The 18468-nt window shown below is 50.0% G+C and overlaps 1 protein-coding gene and 1 long non-coding RNA gene across 3 annotated transcripts; one reads left to right on the top strand and one right to left on the bottom strand.

The window, feature by feature from the left end:
• Positions 1–563: 563 nt before the first annotated feature.
• Positions 564–8743, top strand: LOC140642905 (uncharacterized). 2 transcript variants are annotated; one of them, XR_012039279.1, is made up of 3 exons: positions 4202–4987; positions 6074–6207; positions 6333–8743. It is a non-coding gene; the product is annotated as an uncharacterized lncRNA (long non-coding RNA). The 2 variants fall into 2 exon arrangements; XR_012039280.1 differs by lacking the exons at positions 4202–4987; positions 6074–6207 and adding an exon at positions 564–1131.
• On the bottom strand, positions 3624–17654 carry EIF3D (eukaryotic translation initiation factor 3 subunit D). Its single transcript, XM_072844103.1, has 15 exons — positions 17443–17654; positions 14965–15097; positions 14621–14666; positions 13643–13779; positions 12887–12972; positions 12208–12280; positions 11176–11288; positions 10145–10277; positions 9447–9594; positions 8612–8742; positions 7645–7730; positions 7433–7562; positions 4712–4854; positions 4251–4534; positions 3624–3768 (listed from the first exon to the last, which is right to left on the bottom strand). The coding sequence occupies exons 2-15, from the start codon at positions 15085–15087 to the stop codon at positions 3755–3757; spliced, it is 1647 nt and encodes a 548-aa protein (XP_072700204.1). The 5' UTR covers positions 15088–15097; positions 17443–17654; the 3' UTR covers positions 3624–3754.
• Positions 17655–18468: the final 814 nt, after the last annotated feature.

The raw sequence follows: 18468 nt of genomic DNA, 5'->3' as shown, positions 1-18468 counted from the left end.
GGGCCTCCGAGCTCATCTGCCTGCCTCCTTCCTTTCAAGCTCGAAACTGGGGCTCCCCCCAGGGAATCCGAACGCCTCCATCGCCTCCGGGGCCTCGGTTGCCAGGGGAGCCACCCCCCTACTCATCGCCACGGTGGCACGAGGATAGGTGTTCCCCCGTCCGCCCCCTAATTTGAGGGGTGCCCAACACCCTTCCCGGGTCCTCGCCGCTCACTCTCGAGGGGCTCCAGCCCGAAGGAGGTGTGGCCCGCAGGACCGCCCCCTGCAGGTGGCCGGCGCGCCCGACCGCTGACCACGTGACGGGGACGGCCCGGCACACCTGCCGCCGCGCGCGCTCTCCGGGGCTGCTCTCCGCGCGTGCGCGCTGTCCTCGCCCGCAGCGCCCGCCTCGCCGCACGGAGCGCGGACCGAGCCGCCGGGACGCAGCCCGCGGAGGACTGAGGCGGCGCTCCCCGCAGGCGCCGCGGCCACCCCGCCCCTCCCCTCCCGCGCGGCCAATCGCAGGGGCCGCCGTCACGTGCGCGGCGCGCGGCACGCCGGGAGGGGCGGGGCGGCGCGGGACGGGCGCGCACGTGCTGGCCGCGGGCTGCGGGGCGGGCGCGGGCGTTCAGGCTCAGCCTCTCCAGGTGCGGGGAGGCGCGGGGGCCGATGGCTTTTGGAGATCAGTGCAGTGCTTCCACCCCGCCGTTGACGTAGCCAAACCCCTGCGGGCTCCCCACCTTTGGGGGACGGGAAGCCAGGCCGAAGTTGGCATGGAGAACAGCAACTAACAGGTGCTTGCTGACTGACAGGCGTGCCTGGCTGGGTGTCCCACCAGCTGGGAGAGGTAGGCGATTGTTTCCCGCATTCTGTAGTCACCGGCCAAATGGAGGTTTAGCTGCGATTCGCAGAAGAGACCAACCAGTTCAGCGGAACCTGGAATTCATTCCCCAACCCCCTCTTTACTCCAGATTACGAGCTCTTTCCTAAGTGTTTTATTCACGAATCTTGCTTTGCATTCTCGGTAATGTAAACAAAGTGGCCTACGATAGGCCAGTGTAGACGCCAATCCACTGCTCATACACAGGTACCAGTGGAGCTGAAATGGAGGGAATGTGAACAGCAGGAAGATGATCCTGAGCCGCCATTGAGGTAAACTGGGTGATCAAGGCTGGCTTTGCACGGGTGGAATGTGGACCCTGGCTGGAGTTACAGGGGCAGAACCTAGGCTGTTTTGAGAGGAGTACAGAAACCTTCAAGGGTCATTATATAGTCCAGTGAGATGGGGCTGAGGGTTCTCACGGGAAAGCAGCCATGCCTGCTGTGGAAAGAACTTGATGGTCTATGGTCTAGCTTTGCATGGCTGGAGCTTATTAAAAATTTTCCCTGGGGAAGAAGTCTTCCCTGACCTCTCAGAACAAAGTACCCATTAAGGAGTGCCACTTCATCCGTTTATAGCCAGTATCCGTATCAGAGAAAAGGCCCATAGAGCAGAAATGATCTTATTCTCTCGTGACCTCAGTGCTTCCTCCAGCACCTGGCATACAGGCTACCAGTAATCATCTGTTCAATCAACACTGAAACCAGACAGGCTATGCAAAATACCAAAAATAAGGTAGGAAGGCCTACTTCTTGGTGGTTGTGAAGATGTGAGATTGGGTGCTGGCAAATAATCAAGTACCTGAAACTAGATGCTCATCCTACCTGATGAGTAAAGGGAAGGCAGGACTGATAAATTATGGCAGCGTCTGAAAGCTGGGCTGAAAAGCAGCAGGATACAGTGGGCGGTTTGAGTCAGCACTGAAGCATCAGCTTGATGGCCCCAAGCAGGACACATACAAGTTGGGGATAAATTGAATAAATGAAGCATGTGGAAGCTGGTGCAAAGTTTTTAGGGCCCAGGGCTGAAACTGACTTCCACCTGCCCACTCATCCCAGCTAATCCTGCTGGACTGCATCATGGGTCTGCGAGAGGCAGTCTGGTGACAACCAGGCCCAGTTCTGAAACCCCATGGCACTTGTTACATCACTGTAATGTGTACTTTTTAACAATCTACCTATCTCAAAGGCTCTACAATAAGCATGTTTCAGGGACACCTTGGCGGCTCAGTGGTTGGGTGTCTGCCTTTGGCTCAGGTCATGGTCCTGGGGTCAGGTCCCACATCGGGTTCCCATGGGGGGAGCCTGTTTCTCCCTCTGCCTGTGTCTCAGCCTCTCTCTCTCTCTCTCATGAATAGATAAAATCTTAAAAACAAACAAACAAAAAAACAGCAGCATGTTTCATGTCCTAGTTGTTTAGCAAAACCAGTAAATGTTTGGTTGCTTTCTTAGGCTCAGTTATTTTAAAGATTTTTACTTATTTGAGAGAGTGCGTACACGCACATAAGCAGGGGGAGGAGCAGAGGGGGACTGAGAGACAGACTCCCTACTGAGCAGGGAGCCCAGTGTGGGGCTCAATCCTAGGACCCCAGGATCATGATCCATGCCAAAGGCAGACACTTAACCAACTGAGCCACTTGAGTGCCCCTGAGGCTCAATTATTTTGATTAAAATAGTAACTTCAAGAATGTTACTCAAAAGCTGAGCCTGTTTCCTCATCAGTACAATGGCATCATTTCGACCAATATTCCAGTTTTGGGTCAGGCTCATGAGGTATTTATGGAAAGCTTAGTACAATACCTGGCAAGGTAATTACTTCAAACCATCAAGATTAGAACATTATTCACTTACAAAAAGTTTATATAACTGAAGATGTATAATTGATTTATGACACATTCTATGAGGGCGCCAGCTTGGGACTGTCATCGCCCAAACCAAAACAATTTACAAACAGCAATCACCACCCAGTGGAATATCTGTCAAAATCTCCTGGGGCCCATTTGCTTCAATGTGGATGGAACTGGAGGGTGTTATGCTGAGTGAAGTAAGTCAATCGGAGAAGGACAAACAGTGTATGTTCTCATTCATTTGGGGAATATAAATAATAGTGAAAGGGAATAGAAGGAAAGGGAGAAGAAATGTGTGGGAAATATCAGAAAGGGAGACAGAACATAGACTCCTAACTCTGGGAAATGAACTAGGGGTGGTGGAAGGGGAGGAGGGCAGGGAGTGGGGGTGAATGGGTGACGGGCACTGAGGGGGACACTTCACGGGATGAGCACTGGGCGTTATTCTGTATGTTGGTAAATTGAACACCAATAAAAAATTAATTTATTAAAAAAAAAAAATCTCCTGGGGCATGGCCCTCATGAACAGTAAACCCACTCTAGCCTTCAAAGACCATGCCCTGCTCTGCCTTTTATGAGTTATTTGTGTCTCTAAGGGCAGCAGCTGGGTCTGGCACACAGCCAGCAGGCACCCACGTCTGTACAAATGGACATCTTATGGGGACTTCCATCACGCGCTGACACATCCCCAGGGCAAAATCCCCAGGAGAGGATCATGTCAAGTGGTTCTAAGAACAAAAATATCGAGGACATTCACCCTCTAACAGGACTATACGATGAATGATGCTCAGGAACAAACTAAGGAGCCCTGATTATGAACTCCAGATAGTAAACTGCTGTTGCAAACTCTCCCTCTCCCAAGAGCTCCTGGGGGAAGGCATAAGGGCTGTCAATCACAATGTAAGCATGTGACGAAGGTAGGAGACTAAATGGTTAGACTTTATTCCACCTTCAAACCTCAACAATAATCAGACAAGCATTCCACTGGGCATCCAAAGCCTTCTAAGCTCAGTGGAATCACAAACTCCAGCTCCACGTCACCATCCGGTTTAAGTTTCTTCCTCTGAAAGACACAAAATGTCAGAGAAATGAGCCATGTCCTACTGGCGCCCTGCTTGTGATTTTTTTTTTCTTTTTCTTTTTTTTTTTTTTTACCATCTCCACTTGGAAGTTAAGCCTTTTGGACTGTTGTGGGGCTAAGGGGAATTTCCTTCAGTCACCAGCTGGAATAGCAGGCACGAGGCAGCTTTGAGCCTGTGTTAACTAGCACAGAGCATCTTTTCTCCTTCAGACCACTGGCTAACCATTCCACTGCCTTTCTCTAGATGCTTCTTCCTCACTCTAGCCTCTCAAAGGCCACTCTCCCCCTGAGCCCCTCAGGTGATCTAAAGGCTCTTAAAACAGCTTCTGGCTCTATAGAGTGAAGACTTCTCCAAAGTCTAGTCTCAGGGAGCTCTCTGGCAGTTCTATACCAGGGCTACAGAGCTCAGTCCCTAGCTAGCCTATAGCCACCCTGGACCTCAGAAAGAGGCCTGCTACACACACCTTCCTCCTCTTCCTCCTCCTCCTCTTCATCCTCGTCATCCTCATCAGAGCTGAATGTGCCATCAGGCAGGCTGTAGACGCGGATGACCTGCTTGTTGGGGTCCTTGAGGATGAGGTACTTGCCCTCCTCGAGTTTCATGCAGATGTCAATGACGCAGCGCAGGATGCCCCAGGCGTTCTCCACACTCAGGTTGATCTGGCTGGCAAACTCATTGGGCTTGAACTGCTGGGTGCCCAGGATGACATGGCGTGAGGAATCTTTCACGTGGTACCGGGACACATAACTAGCGGGAAGAAAGGGGTGTTGGTGGTGGAGGCAGGCCTGCACAGAGTCACAGCAACACCCAGGGCCAAATAATCAGTGCTTCCCAAGGGAGAGGGGAGAGGCAAGCCCTGCTCTCCCTGCCCACAGACCCCTCCTTGTAGCAGATGCATTCATGACCCCTGGACACAAAACTTACCCAAGCTTGAGATACTCAGATCCGGCCAGCAGAGCACAGCAGGTCCATCGGGCCAACTTGTAGCTGTTGTTTTTCAGCTCAGTGGCAATGACAGCCCCTCGCTGAGAGTCCAGCTTCTGACGCCAGTCAACGCCGTTACAGTGCTGTGGAAGGCAAGCCCAGCACAAGAGTGAGGGGCGGCTCCTCCTGCCCGAGGCCTGGGACCTCCTCCAGCAGAGAAGGAACTCCCTTGTGGGCTTGACTTGGGAAGTGGGTTAGTCTGCAGGTAGATCCCAGGTAAGACTGTCACCTCTAAAACAGCAAAGACATGGTCCCTCTGCACGCAGCCTCCCACACAGCAGGCACCCAGCAAAGTGTAACTCCTCTTGTCTAGACAAGGACACATCTTTTACAAGTGAACAAGTACCATATGAATGGCAAGGACAAGCGTTCAGCATGTGTTGTGTGGTAAGGAATGGTTCCATGGAGGAAACAGAATAGCTAACCAAGGGGAGGACATGGACAGAGGCTGGAGGTGGTGTGATCTGAGAGAGACAGGGAAAGACAGGTCATAGGCCGGGTCAGCCTTGCATGGAGGTGGAGGCCAGAGTCTGACCCTGTGTATATGCACGTGCATAAAAAGAAGGGATAATCTTCTCCAACCACCTCTCTCATACATGTAGAACTTGGGACTCTGAGCGAAGTGACTAGTTGAGGGTCACATGGCAGAGATTCTCAGATTGCCTTGGTTCATGGAAACCAGAGGCTAATAAATACTAGAGTTCTTTTAGAAGCTAGGCCTAAAAAATTCAGAGATAGATATGTTTCCCTCAAAAATCACCCTTACGAGACTGCTGTGGCATTTCATGAGCCTCTCCACACATCTGTGCTGGACAGAAGCAGCGTGGGGGGGTGGGTGGAGGAGGGTGCTCAGGAGGTCAGTAAATGCGCAGTAACAGGCATGATTAACAGTGTCCTAAACTGGGGTGATGTTGGCAGAACCAAGGGAGAGGAGATGTTTGAGGCTGAGCCTAAGGGAGCAGGAGAGAAATGAAGACATTGGAGGGAAAAGAGATTTCAGCAGAATAACAATGGAAAAGGAATCAGAGCAGATCTGAGGAATCACTGTTAGAATTCACTGTTGAGGCTTCGAGTAGGCATAATTCTAAGATGACCCCCAATGGCCCCTTCCCATGTGTGCATGGCCCCGTGCCGCTGAGGAAACATCACGCCCATAATTATGCTACCCCTTCTATGTCAAAGGTTTTCTGTACACATACTTAAAGTCCCTTAACAAAGGGAGACCACCTGGGTGGGCCTTACATAACCATGAGTCTCTTTTTTTTTTTTTTTTTTTTTTAACCATGAGTCTCTTAAATCCAGGTGTAAGCCAGACACAGATGTCGGAGTTTGGAGGCAGGAGAAAAGTGCTGTGCTGTTGCTGATTTGCAGATGGAGGGGACCCTGGGGCAAGGAATGTGGGTGACCTCTAGGAGCCGAGAAGCCGCAGGCGACAGGTAGCAAGAGAATGGGGATGCTCAGTCCCACAATGGCAAGGAACCCTGAATTCTGCTAAGTAGAATGAGCCTAGAAGTTTCTTCCACAGCCTTCAGATTCATTTTAAGCCTGTAATTTGTTACAGAGCAAAAGAAAACTAATATGAGGCGGTATACAGACGTAATTGTGGCAAAAAGAACTCCCTGAAAGAAGGATCCATTGGAGGTCAAAAAGGAGGAGAACCAGCAGAGAAAACAAGTGAAGGGAGGGAAGAAACATATGGGTCCAGGTAAGGTAGCAGCACAGGGGGCAAAGCCACATGGCTACAGTGATGCCAAATGCTATGGGGAGGCCTGGTGGAAAGTCTAGGATGAGGCCACTGGCCCCAGAGCTAAGTTTGTAGCAAGGCTTCTGGTGTGCTCTTTCATCAGGTGACAGAGACTGGGGAGTGGGAATCAGTGGTGGTAAATGCTAGCCCCAAGGCTCTAATGAAGGCAGAGCAAAATGGCCCATAGACTCCATCTCATCAGACCCCGTTTGACAGAGGCTCAGCCTGAGCCGTCCTTCCCATGGAGGACCCTTTATTTGGTACACAGCCCCAGGAGCACTGCCACCCACTGTAGTCAGGCACATAAGCCTGGGCAGCTTCAGGAAGGGGAGCAGCCCAACAATCACAGAGCACTAGCGTGAGAGGGCAGCAGAAGCAGGAAAGATGAAGGAAGCACGTTTCTTTCAAGAGGCCTCCTGAAGAGTCAAATCTTCACTGATCTGAGAATCTCTGAGTTCAAGAAGTGAAGGAGTTGGAAGAAGAAACCAAAAGGTTGGAGAGAAGGTAGTGGCTGCTTTCAGTGAAAGAACAGATCAAAAGAGCTCCAGGGCTTCCAGGAAACCCGCCAACCCAGACGATGAGAGACCAAACCCCCACGCTTGCAGAGGGCAGAAGCCAACAGGAGGGCAGACTGGAACAGTTTCAGATGAAATCCCATGAGAAGGCAGTTACTACCGCTTCCTATGTGCAAAATAAGAAAACTTCTTAAACTGTAACCACATTCTCTACACATAGACACAAATCTCCTCAATGAGGAATTATGGGGAGGAAAAACTCAGATGGGGAAAAAAAAAATTCCTGGTAGCTGTATGATGCCCGGGGGGGCATGAGACCAAGGCTCAAACGCTAACCAGGGAGTTCGCCAGTGATGGCACACCCTGCAGGAAGAATGGCCAGGGCGACCAAACGCGCCTCACCCTGGAATCCCACTCGTTGAGTGTCTTGATGTTGATGAAGGACACTTCCCCGTTGGCTCCAGTCATGACACCATCGTGTTCACAGCGCACAATAAGGTCAATGTCGTCTCCAAGTTTCCACCTGCGGTACCTGCAGAGCCAACAAGGAGCCCGTTTGGTACCCAAAGCTCCCGGGTTTCAGAGAGGCCGCCCTGCCCAGGTGGCTGACATACCGATAGGCGACAGAGGCGACTTCGTTCTTGTCCATGTCGTCCTCCACAAATGGGTTTGGGTTAGGGAAGTTGTATCTTTCCTTCCCCTGCCAACAGACAAGGGTGTCACGAGACAGCAAGCACCCGTGGCTGAGCCCATGGACCAGCCCCTGCACTCAGCTTACAGTCCTGGCTGGCTCCCTGCAGCCCTTGAGGGGGTGGTGGGCTCCACATGCACTATGTCGTGGGCTGCTTACTCCTCCCAACTTCAAGCACAGACCCCCTGTATCTGAATTCGCAGCCATGACTGACCACTGTCCTGTTTCACTTTTTCTAGAGTACATGCCACCACTCGACATGACATAGGTTTGTTTAGTTTACTATCTTTCCTTTCTGTTATAATGAAGCCTCCTAAGGGCAGAAACTTTGCTTATTACTACTAGATCTCCAGCACCTAAACAGTATATTGTATAAAACAGCATGGGGATCCCTGGGTGGCACAGCAGTTTGGCGCCTGTCTTTGGCCCAGGGTGCAATCCTGGAGACCCGGGATCGAATCCCATGTCGGGCTCCGGGTGCATGGAGCGGGCTTCTCTCTCTGCCTGTGTCTCTGCCTCTCTATCATAAATAAATAAAATTAAATAAATAAGTAAATAAGTAAATAAATAAATAAATAAATCAGCAAGTTTGTCAAACACCTGAAAGAACCTCTACATCCTGTCTGGCTGAGACAGGTATGCTTAGTATTTTAACCCTATAGAGAAGAAACATACCACACACCACAAAGCTCTGAAGTGGTGAATCTAGGGTTCAGTCAGGCAGTCTGACCTCAAAGCCACAGCTTGGAGCTCTTCTGTGACAGGAAGAGACCATGCCTGCCCCTGCTCAGTCCCACAACCCCACAGCCTACCACAACGCAGATATTCAATGGGGACACTGGGAAGGGGACAAAAGAGAATCTGGTGCCCAGATGCTCTCTCCGCCTTACCATTCTCAAGCACTGCTGGGAGAAGTTGTGATTGATGTAGGTTGCTTCCATGGCCAAGTTGCGGGGTGAATTGAAGGAATTGCCTTCATCTTGTGGGGGCTCATTGGCAGTCTCACTCACTGTCAGGAGGTCTGCAAAAGTGGCAGCGTGGTCACCCACCAGCGAAACCGAGTCATCAACAATGTGCCTGGCACTGCAGGGAGGGGCCACGATCGGAAGCAGGAAGCACTACTGGGTAACTTCGGATTCTCTCTAACATTAAATTCAAGCACATCATAAGACAACGATCCCCTTTCAGTCCCTTTGGATTCCTCAAAATAATATCTGATTTTGTCAGCTTTTTAACAAGAAGAAGGTCCTAAGCCTCTGGTGCGGAATGTAATTATATCATTCCATCTCACTGCTATCAAATTTCAGTGACATGGTTTCCCTTCATGGTGTGTCTATACACATTTATGTTGTTATCAAATACATGCACATGTAATCTTCCCTTTATAAATACACTGAAATAAAGGTAAAAGAAACATTAATTTAAAGAAAACATGGAATAAATGTTAAAGGTGGTATGGAGCATTGACAGAAGCCAGGAAAATGCCATTCAAATGAGTAACACCTGCACACATAGTATTGGGGCTATGGGAGGACTCAGAAATCTGGCACCTCGAGGAGGTAGTGCATGACAGGCCTTCGCTGAGGAGGCGGGGAGGGATTCAGCTGCAGCCATCAGTGCTTGTGAGGACACAGACCACTTCCCGTCCACTCTCTAGTAGCAGGGACTTGCTCGAAACCAACAGAACACCTGACACCTTGTGCTGCTCCCAGACAGGCTTCTTACCAAAATCAGAGTTGTCCCTTTTATCAAAGAAGAGCTTGGACCCAACTCTTTGCACAACAATGTCCCAGGAATACACGGAGCGGGTGCAACTCATCAGTGTGGCCAGAATGGCATCAGTGGCAAACACATTACCCTGGGTTTTTGCCAGCTGCAAAGAGGACAGAGAGAAAGAGAGATGTGAAGATACACTTAGGCCAAACAGCCCACGTGCACGGAGGACTCCCCTGCAGGGAGCTTTCTTGCCTTCAAGCACACGTGCACACCCCTCTAACCTGTCTTAAGGGGTGAGTCCGGCAAACCAGCCCACAAGCTTCCATGGCCAGTCACCACCCTGGGATACAGGGACTGCAGCTCTCTGAGCACTTGCCATATTCCAGGATGGCACCTTGCAGTGCTTTCGTCCTGCCTCCAGTGGCTGGTGGTAAGCACATTCAACCCATCTCATGGGTAAGCAAAGAAGGCCTCAGGTAGGTGGTGCGGGGGAGCCCGGTAGAGCTGGGATTCGAGTCCACCTCCGCTTAACCCCAACATTATGGTGTAGCCAGCAAGGTGCCTGTATTCCCATCTAGTCCTGTCCCGTTTGGGAGCATCTTGTCTAAAAGGGTTTCTGAGGTCCCATGATCCATGGATGTGCCTGTGTGCTGTTCCTTCTGCAGCCTCAACTGTAGAAGCCAGCAGCACTCCTTCAGGGTGCCCACCTTTCGGATGACAGGGTCATCTGTGGTGGTGACAGTGTGGAAGATGCGCTTGATGCTCCGCAGCGGCTTCTCGCTCCTCGTGGTGATGCGGTCGAAGGCTTTATCGTAGTACTCCAGGGCACCACAACACTCGCTGACGGGACAGTGGAGAAGACACACAAAGGAAACGGGAAGATCATCAGCTGCTTTTGTTATTTTTTGTTTGTATTTTAAAAGCCATTATAGAAGGGTGCCTGGGTCGCTTAGTCCACTAAGCAGCCAACTCTGAATTTTGGCTCAGGTAATAAACTCAGGGTGGTGAGATCAAGCCCATGTCAGGCTCCACACTCAGCAGGGAGACAGAGCCTGCTTGAGATTCTCTCCCTCTCCTTTTGCCCATCCCCTTGCTTGTGTGCGTTCTCTCTAAAATAAATCTTAAAACGAAAAGACATTGAATCCAAACTCTTATCCAGAAATCTAAAAAATAAGAAATGGTTTTTCTTTGATGAGAACAGAAGACAAGTTCTCAGAGTTCACTCAGGGCCCGTCCCCTAAGCTCTGGATATGGCCCCACAGAGCAGCATGAACAAAACTGATTGACTCAACCTCCACATTTTAATGACATGGTGACTGAGGCCAAGATGAAGAGACAGGTAGTTCTAGAGGCCTCCAGATGCACTGACTTCTAACCTGGTACTCCGGTCCCCACTGACATTGATCTGCTACTTGAGGTAAACAGCTCTTTGTAATGTCAGGAAAAGCTTTGCTTCTGACAAACTACTCTCTCTTCTTGCCAAAAGAGCCACACAACTTGATTTCTCTTTTGCTCACGATGCCAGGAAGTGGAAAGAAATCTCTCAAGTTTAACATCAGCGAACTTCTTTCTCCTAGTCTCGCCTTAGCCTTGATTTTTAAAAACACATTAATCTTGTGCAATGTCTTAGCAGCTTCAAATTCTCTTTTGGAAATACTATGGCTTAGGAACATAAGTCACCAGCAGCAGGTCCACACACCTAAGTGCGTGGCGGAAGGTAGCAAACGATGCCACTTACATGTCCTGTGGCTCTGATACTTCCAAGTAGCGCATCTTCATTAACTGAGGAAAGTCCATTTCTTCTTTTACCTCCCAGTCACTACGGACTTCAACTGAAGAGTCTCGGGGTTTCTGCAGTGCAAAACCAGTGGAGGGAAAAGAATTACAACTAGGGCATAACACAAGCAAAAGGCATGTTAACAGTGTGAAGGGTTTTTAGTCAATAAATCTCTTCAGAACATTTGCCATGTGTTGGCTGCTTTATAAAAGAATCCCTGACTCTTTGGAGTTTATGATCTAGAAAATGACTGAAGGGGTCAAGAAATAAAAATCAATCAGGACTTTTACTTGAAGGTGATGTCAGCACCCAGGGAACACCAGCTCTTTCACGTGTATGTATTTCAGAAAAGAAGCTTTAGCAGTTTTTTATTTCTCTCAGGACATTAACACACAACGAGCATTGTGTCCAGCAAAATCTTAATTGCTGCCACTGAAGCTTCTCTCTTGCTTACGGGTGTCTTCTATCCTCACAGTGCCCACATAAGCACCTGTACACGAATGCTTATGGCAACATTTTTCATAACAGCAAAAAGCGGAAACCATAGTGAACCGATAACAAAACGTGGTATATCCATACAAGTTTGGCTGTAAGGAGGCATGAACAAACACCACGAGGTGGATGAACTATGAAAACATGCTCAGTGGGAGGATCCAGACACAAAAGACTACATTCTGTTTAGGATTCTGTTTATGTGAAATGTCTAGAAGCACAAATCCAGAGACAGAAGGGACTGGTAACAGCCAAGGGCTGAGGAGAACAAGGACTAAGTGCTGAAGGGTACCGGGCTCTTTTCAGAATGAGGAGAATGTTCCGAGACTGGCTGCAGTAACACTGGCCCGTATCTGTGAATGTACCAAAAACCACTGAACTTGTATGCTTTAAGTAGGTGGATTGTATAGCATGTGGATTTTGTTTCAATAAAGTGGTCATAAAACCAAATAAACCAGCAAAATTGAGTTTCTAGAGAAAACTCTGGTGTGGATACACTACCTGTGACTTCTGGTCCCACTTCTGCCTCACTCCGAATTGTTTCTGGAATTTTTTCTGCAGCCGTATGCGCTCTCTAGAAAGGTAAAAAGATTGTGCTGTGGGTGCAGACCTTTAAGTCAATGGCTTCTCAAAAGGCAGAAGCTGCCCTTCTCTTCCACTAAACCTCGTCCTCAACATCAGGACTTCTCGCAACAAAGAAAATAGGGGCTTAGTGAAAAAGAGTCTAGTGAAAGCATGCCATGTTAGAGTGCTAGAAGTACGCTGCTCCCCAGTGCCGAGCAGGTAGGCTTTGCCCCCCCTGCAGAGTCTACTGGCAGCCCCAGCCTGAGGCAGGGCTGCTGCATGACACAGCTCCCAGGGACCAGTGTGAAGGATGCCCCTGGACTTGTGCCACAGCAGAACCGAGCCTACGTGAGCCCCAGGGCTTGACTTACTTGCCCTCATTTCCTACCAGTGTGCATGGCCACTGCCAAGTACCATCCAGCTCCTCTATCTGCCAAGAATAGCCCTTGGAGGACGATGGCAGGCTAAACCAGTGGTTTCCCTGGAATCAGGGCGGTTTTGTTTTGTTTTTTTTGCAATTATGGGGAAGACAACCATCCTCCTGCTTTGGCTCAGTGATTTCAGAGTACAGTCAGTCTTGAAGAACAGCGTGTTCCAGGAGGATGGAAAACCTCACCTCTCTTTCTGCTTGGCACTCTTAGGCAAGGTCTGCAGGTTGAACTGCAACATATTCCGTCGATCTTTGTCTCTGCGGAGGTTCCGCTGGGAATTAAGAAAAAACACCCATGTCAAAATCTTGGGGATTTGACAGACAAAAGGCAGTGCTCAATGGGAGCGCTTGGGTTTAGCCTAGACATACATTTGCACGTTTTTTATTGAAGTAGGCTTATGGGCTTTTATTAGAGTTACAGTTTGCCTCTTTACGTAGTAAGATGCAGCCCGACTGGACCTTCTACTTAATAAAACCTGCACACGGCAATCAAATGAGGCAACAGGCCCCTTTCTACGTGACATAAACACCTTCTCTTAGCACAAAGGCATGATGCCCTAGCCACTGGGCAACAAAAACCGAAACTATCTGAATGCCAGGGTGGTTCATTTGGTTAAGCACCTGCCTTTGGCTCAGGTCATGATCTCAGGGTCCTGGGATCAAGTCCTGGGTTGGGCTGTGCTCAGTGGGCAGCCCTGTTTCTCCCTCTGCCCCACCCCCTCACACCCCTGCTCATGCTCTTTCTCTCAAATAAATAAAACCTTTAAGAAAAATGCATCTTTGGACCCAGTGTAAGTTTACTTTAGCACAACGTGTCACTGGTCAGCTACTTGAAAGTCACTGGAAGACCTATGAGAATGCACTTTCCTCTCACCAGTATGCACAAGGTGGCAACCAATGGTAATGGCTCCAAGATGGTAAGATTGCTGGCCCTTGGCCTACCTGTGCAAATCGCATCCGATTCCGCTGGTAGGCAGTCTTCTGTGTGCGTGCTGTGTCCACCAGTTGGAAACTAGTTTCATCCTCTTCATGGAAATAAGCATACTGACTTCCACCACCAAACTGAGAGGAGTACTTATCTGTAAGCAAAGGCAGTGATGTGTAACAGCTACCACCTACAGACTTTACACACATGCTGGTGTAAAGCCCTGCTACTTCAAGCATGCACTCAGGATCCTTCGCAGAAGCGCATGCATATGGACTCGCCCCAGATCCACTCAATCAGAATCAGCCTCTTAAGAAGATCCCAGGAGATTCATGTGCACATTCAAGTTTGAAAAGTTCTGGTCTAAAGAACTTTTTGAGTCAAAACAGAGTCTGAGGACCTCAAGCCCATTTCACACCCTGCCTTATTCTGTAAGAACAGGAGTTAAGATTTACTCTCCCAGAAGGGACAAATATGTGGCATGCATAATGCAAATATGCAATTATCTGCATCAACTGCCTAATGGGTTATGATATACTTTACTGTTGACCTCAATCCTGATAAACTTAACTTAGTATTCCAACTAGCCACTTCCAACAATCTCAACTGGCACAGAAAAACAAACAACAACCCATTTAGTCCATCAGGATCTTAAAATCTGGAGTCTACTGATTGGCTTCAAAGGTTCAGTAACTCCCAGGCACTGGAGTGCAAAAAGGGAATGAGTTCAAGGATCTGTGAAAAGGTTCATGGCTCCCTAAAAGTGGGAGAAAAAAATTCCACTATAACAGATTAAACCTCTTTAATGAACAATCTAAGTTTGGAGTCCATTAAAAAAAAAAGTAGGTATTGTCTACAGTTCAGACTATGCCCTTAAAAACCATGAATTATCATTAGCATTTTGTTCCTGTTCTAGAATGCTTTTGGATGGAGGTTACTAGAAAAAGTAACAATCCTCCCAAGGCCCTGATCTGGGTAGTCAGTTGAACACTTACTCGTGTACCTCTTATCTTGGTATGTGGCACCTGTCCAGTCTGCAACCTGTAAAAGCAACAAGAGAAGAAAGAGCACACAGGTCAATCAGACATGCTTCTCCTAACCCAGAAACCCCTGTAAGTGAAGACATAGTCTGGGAACAATGTAAGAAGGACCGGCTCCCAAGGCCTTTGTAAGTGCCCAGCTTTCCAATGATGACTGCAAGTACCCAGATGTGAGAACCTTCCCCAGCTGGTGTCCCTATAAGGAACTCACAAGTTATGCTTTTGAGATAATACAATTGGAATTAACTAACAGAGAGTAGCAGCTATAGCTTAAAAGATTTACTTTAACAGGTGAGTACCTTTCCTAGCCGATCTCCTTTGCTGAATGGCTGGTAGGGCATATCCCGAAACTGCTCGGGCACCGCACATGGACCCCAGCCTGATGGGTTGTCCTGGATCACGGGTGTCATGAACTTTGCCATCTTCTAAAACCTTAAAAATACAAATAATGTGAGTAGCTTCACGAAGAAAGGCCTCCAAACACAAAAAGCCTACTGAGGTAATCTAAGACACAATGATAAAATTCAAAAAGCAACACACAATATGGAACACCCAACTGTTGAGCTCTACTAACTATTTTCCTATAGATAATATTGGAAATACTTAGAAGACCACTAACAAAACCAAATTACCATATTGCATTGATTCTGTGACACCCGCTTTTCCCACTATAATGTCTTTGAAATGAGGCTGCATCTTATGCTTGATAGGCTGTCTTAATTGGCAGGTGTTCTTTTTTAGTGCTACATAACATAGTAGTGCTTTTTAAACCGAGTGGTGTCTTAGATTTGATGGAATGAGTAACCTTGTCTCAAGTGTAATAACCTCATTCTAGTTCTCAGAAACACCTCTGCCAAGGTATACAATTTGTAGCTTCCTCAAGCCTTGTCTTTTCATCTGTAAAATAAATCAAGACCCTACAAGATCATTGTGAAGGCCTTGATAGTTACATGTAGGAGAATAGTTTCATTTTAAAATGCCACACAATTACAATTGGGACTTGCAAAAATACATTTACATGCAGAGTGCTGAGAAAAAAAGGAGTCCAGAAATATATCCTGATATCTAACTTTTCTTTCTTGTTTTTCCAATTTTCTATCAATATAAATCCTTATGCAGAACAAGTGGACACAGAGCCAAGTTAAAAGCTGGTCAGAAAGCTGAGGTTACCATAAACTCTAAGTCATAAAAGTGGCCATACATCACATGTTTGTAGATATTATCAGTACCAGTTAATGTTCTTATCTACCCTGCATAAAGTCAGTGAATGCCCCCAACAATCCTGAGGGAGCGGCTAGTGTCATCCCCACTTTTCAGATAAGAAAACTGAGGCACACACAGAAGCTAAGAAATCGTTCAAATTTGCAATGCTAGTTGATGAAAAAATTGAAAAAAGCAGTCTGGCTGGAACCCACACTCTGCGTAATGCTATAGCTCCTCCCAAGTGAGTAAAAGCCACGGGCTACAGAACAGATCTTTGCCTGACAGTTCCGATCAAAGACCTATGCACTTATCATCCATCTGTCGTAATCCTCAGGTTGAGTTCCCAGAGGAAAATTCATTTCGGGAGCCTGGAGAGTAACCACAGGGAACAGGTACAGCGACTGTAGTAAGTTCTCCTCCGTGTCCCATACTGGGGAGAGTCAGGCTTCCTACAGAAGCGACACCGGGAATCAGAGCAACAGGGAACGTTCCTGAGAGCTCCCTCCTCCGATTCTCAGCTTAAGCTATACTAGGGGAAGAGGACTGAGAAGAGGGGTGGCAGTTTCACGACGATTCATGTTAAAATGAGTATTTACTGAGCTCCTACGATGTGTCAGACACTATGCTAAAGAAGTTAACAGCACTAACCACACCCACACGCCCTTTTTGGAGATTAAAATTTTGCAGCTCGGCCAATTAGGTTGTCCATCTGCCCACTGCTTCAAAACACAGTTGATTTCCAGGGTTGTCTGTCTTAAGCCCAGCATTCTTCCCGTTGTTATAGCTGGGGAGCAGCCCGAGAAGAAACGGGGCTTTAGGCGGTACCTAGTAACACACTAATGATATTTAAAAAATCTGGCTGTTCTGCCACAGTTGACGAAGGAAACAGACCCAAGGCTTGGCATGCATTTTCCAGCGGGTGGGAGGAAGTCCCTTGGCTTCAACGCGTGTAAAGTAAAAGTGAGCAGGATGGAACCAGAAGCAGAAACAGCCGGTGAGGTGCGCCGGTGACAGCCGTACCGGCTACAGGGGCGGGGGAGGCCCCTCCGGGCCTCGGCGGGGGCGCTCGGCGGGGGCGCTCGGCGGGCAGGCCACTACAGATCAGAAGCCACCGGCCCCGGGGGGAGACCGCCTCAGATCAGACCAGACCTGCGCCGCCACCGCCGTCCATTTCGCAGAAAAGGGAAGAACCTTTGGGCTGGGAACCCCTGGGAGCAGGTCGAGCCCTGCTCAGCCTGGAGCCCCCCATAACCTTCACACAAACTCAGCGAGCCGCAGGCCCCTCTGAAGGCCCGGAGACCCAACGGCGCTAAGAGATACTGTCAAAGACGCTCAGGCCGTGGCCGCAAAGCGGCGCCTAAGACCGGGGGACCCCACCCTCAAGGCCGCGCCCCGCATCCCTAAGTGTGTCGGGCCCCGGGGTCCCCGAAGGCGGAGTCCTGCCCCGCCCAGCGGAGGAGCAGCGGCGGCCGCGGGGTACGGGGGTCTCTTCCGGGAGGCCTCCCCTCCGAAGGCCGGGCCCAGCGCAAGCCGGCTCCAGAGACCCGCGGAGCCCTACGGAACACTCCTCTCACCTGTAAAGGCCTCCGCCGGCCCCGATGGCGAGAGATGGTCCGGGCCGGAGACCGCGCACCCGGGTGCCCTCCGAGGAACCCGGTAAAAAGGGAGGAAAGATGCGCGCGCACCGGCCGGCGCCGCAAACACCATCGGCGCTGTCGTAAACTGCCCCCTAGCTTCCTCCGGAGTCGACCGCGGAACGCACGGGTCGTAAAGCGACGGTCTCCGTCGCACGCCCGGAAGTTCGTCACTGTTCTCTGCGAGGTGGCCTTACGGTCTCCGAGGAGCCCAGACGCCGGAGGTGTGTTTACAGTTACGTCACGGGCGCGTCCGGCGGCGCCCCGAGAGGGCGTCCCGAGTTTTTGAAACGTGGCGGCCGTGCCCTGGAGGCAGGAGGCGGGGAGCGCGAGGGCAGCTCCGCGTCCCTGTGCTTCCCCGACGCTCCGGCGCCTCGGTGTCCGCGGGGACCGGGGCTCCGGCCTTTTCCAGCCGTTCGTGGGGCTCGGGTCCCACAGCAGGGGCCAGGTCGAGGCCCAGAGGGCGGAGGGGTCCCAGGGAGCCCGGGCCGCGAATGCAGGCGGGCCGCCCTCCGGGGTCGGACTCCGCGCACGACGACGTCCGCCGCTGACGTGGAGGATGCGGCCCCCGGGCTCGCGCCCGGGATTGTGCCACCGCGTCGTCCGGCTGGAGGCCGGGAACCTTGCGTGTTCGGTAGCGGTGGGGACTCAAGTGCGCAGTGATGTGCTCGCTGTCCCGTCTGCGACTACCGGCCTCGAATTTCTCCTGGAATCCTAGTCGGCGATTTCAAAACCACCGAAAGAGAATCCAATCCGAGGATGTGTTTTTATTCCAGCCGCAGGTCCTTTGCTATCCGGCCGGCTAGGGTTCCTTACCAGTCTTCCAGCCTGACCTCTTCATTGGAAAATAAATCCCTTAGATCCGATTTCCTGCTCGGCTCTGCCACTCACTAGCTGTGCAGGCTTCACCTCTCCGGGCCTCAGTTTTCTTATCTGCAGACTGGAGATAATAAATAATATTGGGGC

The sequence above is a fragment of the Canis lupus genome, chromosome 11, assembly GCF_048164855.1.
Source record: "Canis lupus baileyi chromosome 11, mCanLup2.hap1, whole genome shotgun sequence".
NCBI lineage: Eukaryota > Metazoa > Chordata > Mammalia > Carnivora > Canidae > Canis > Canis lupus.
Note: the sequence above shows the minus strand (reverse complement) of the source record. Positions and strands in the feature narration are given on the sequence as shown.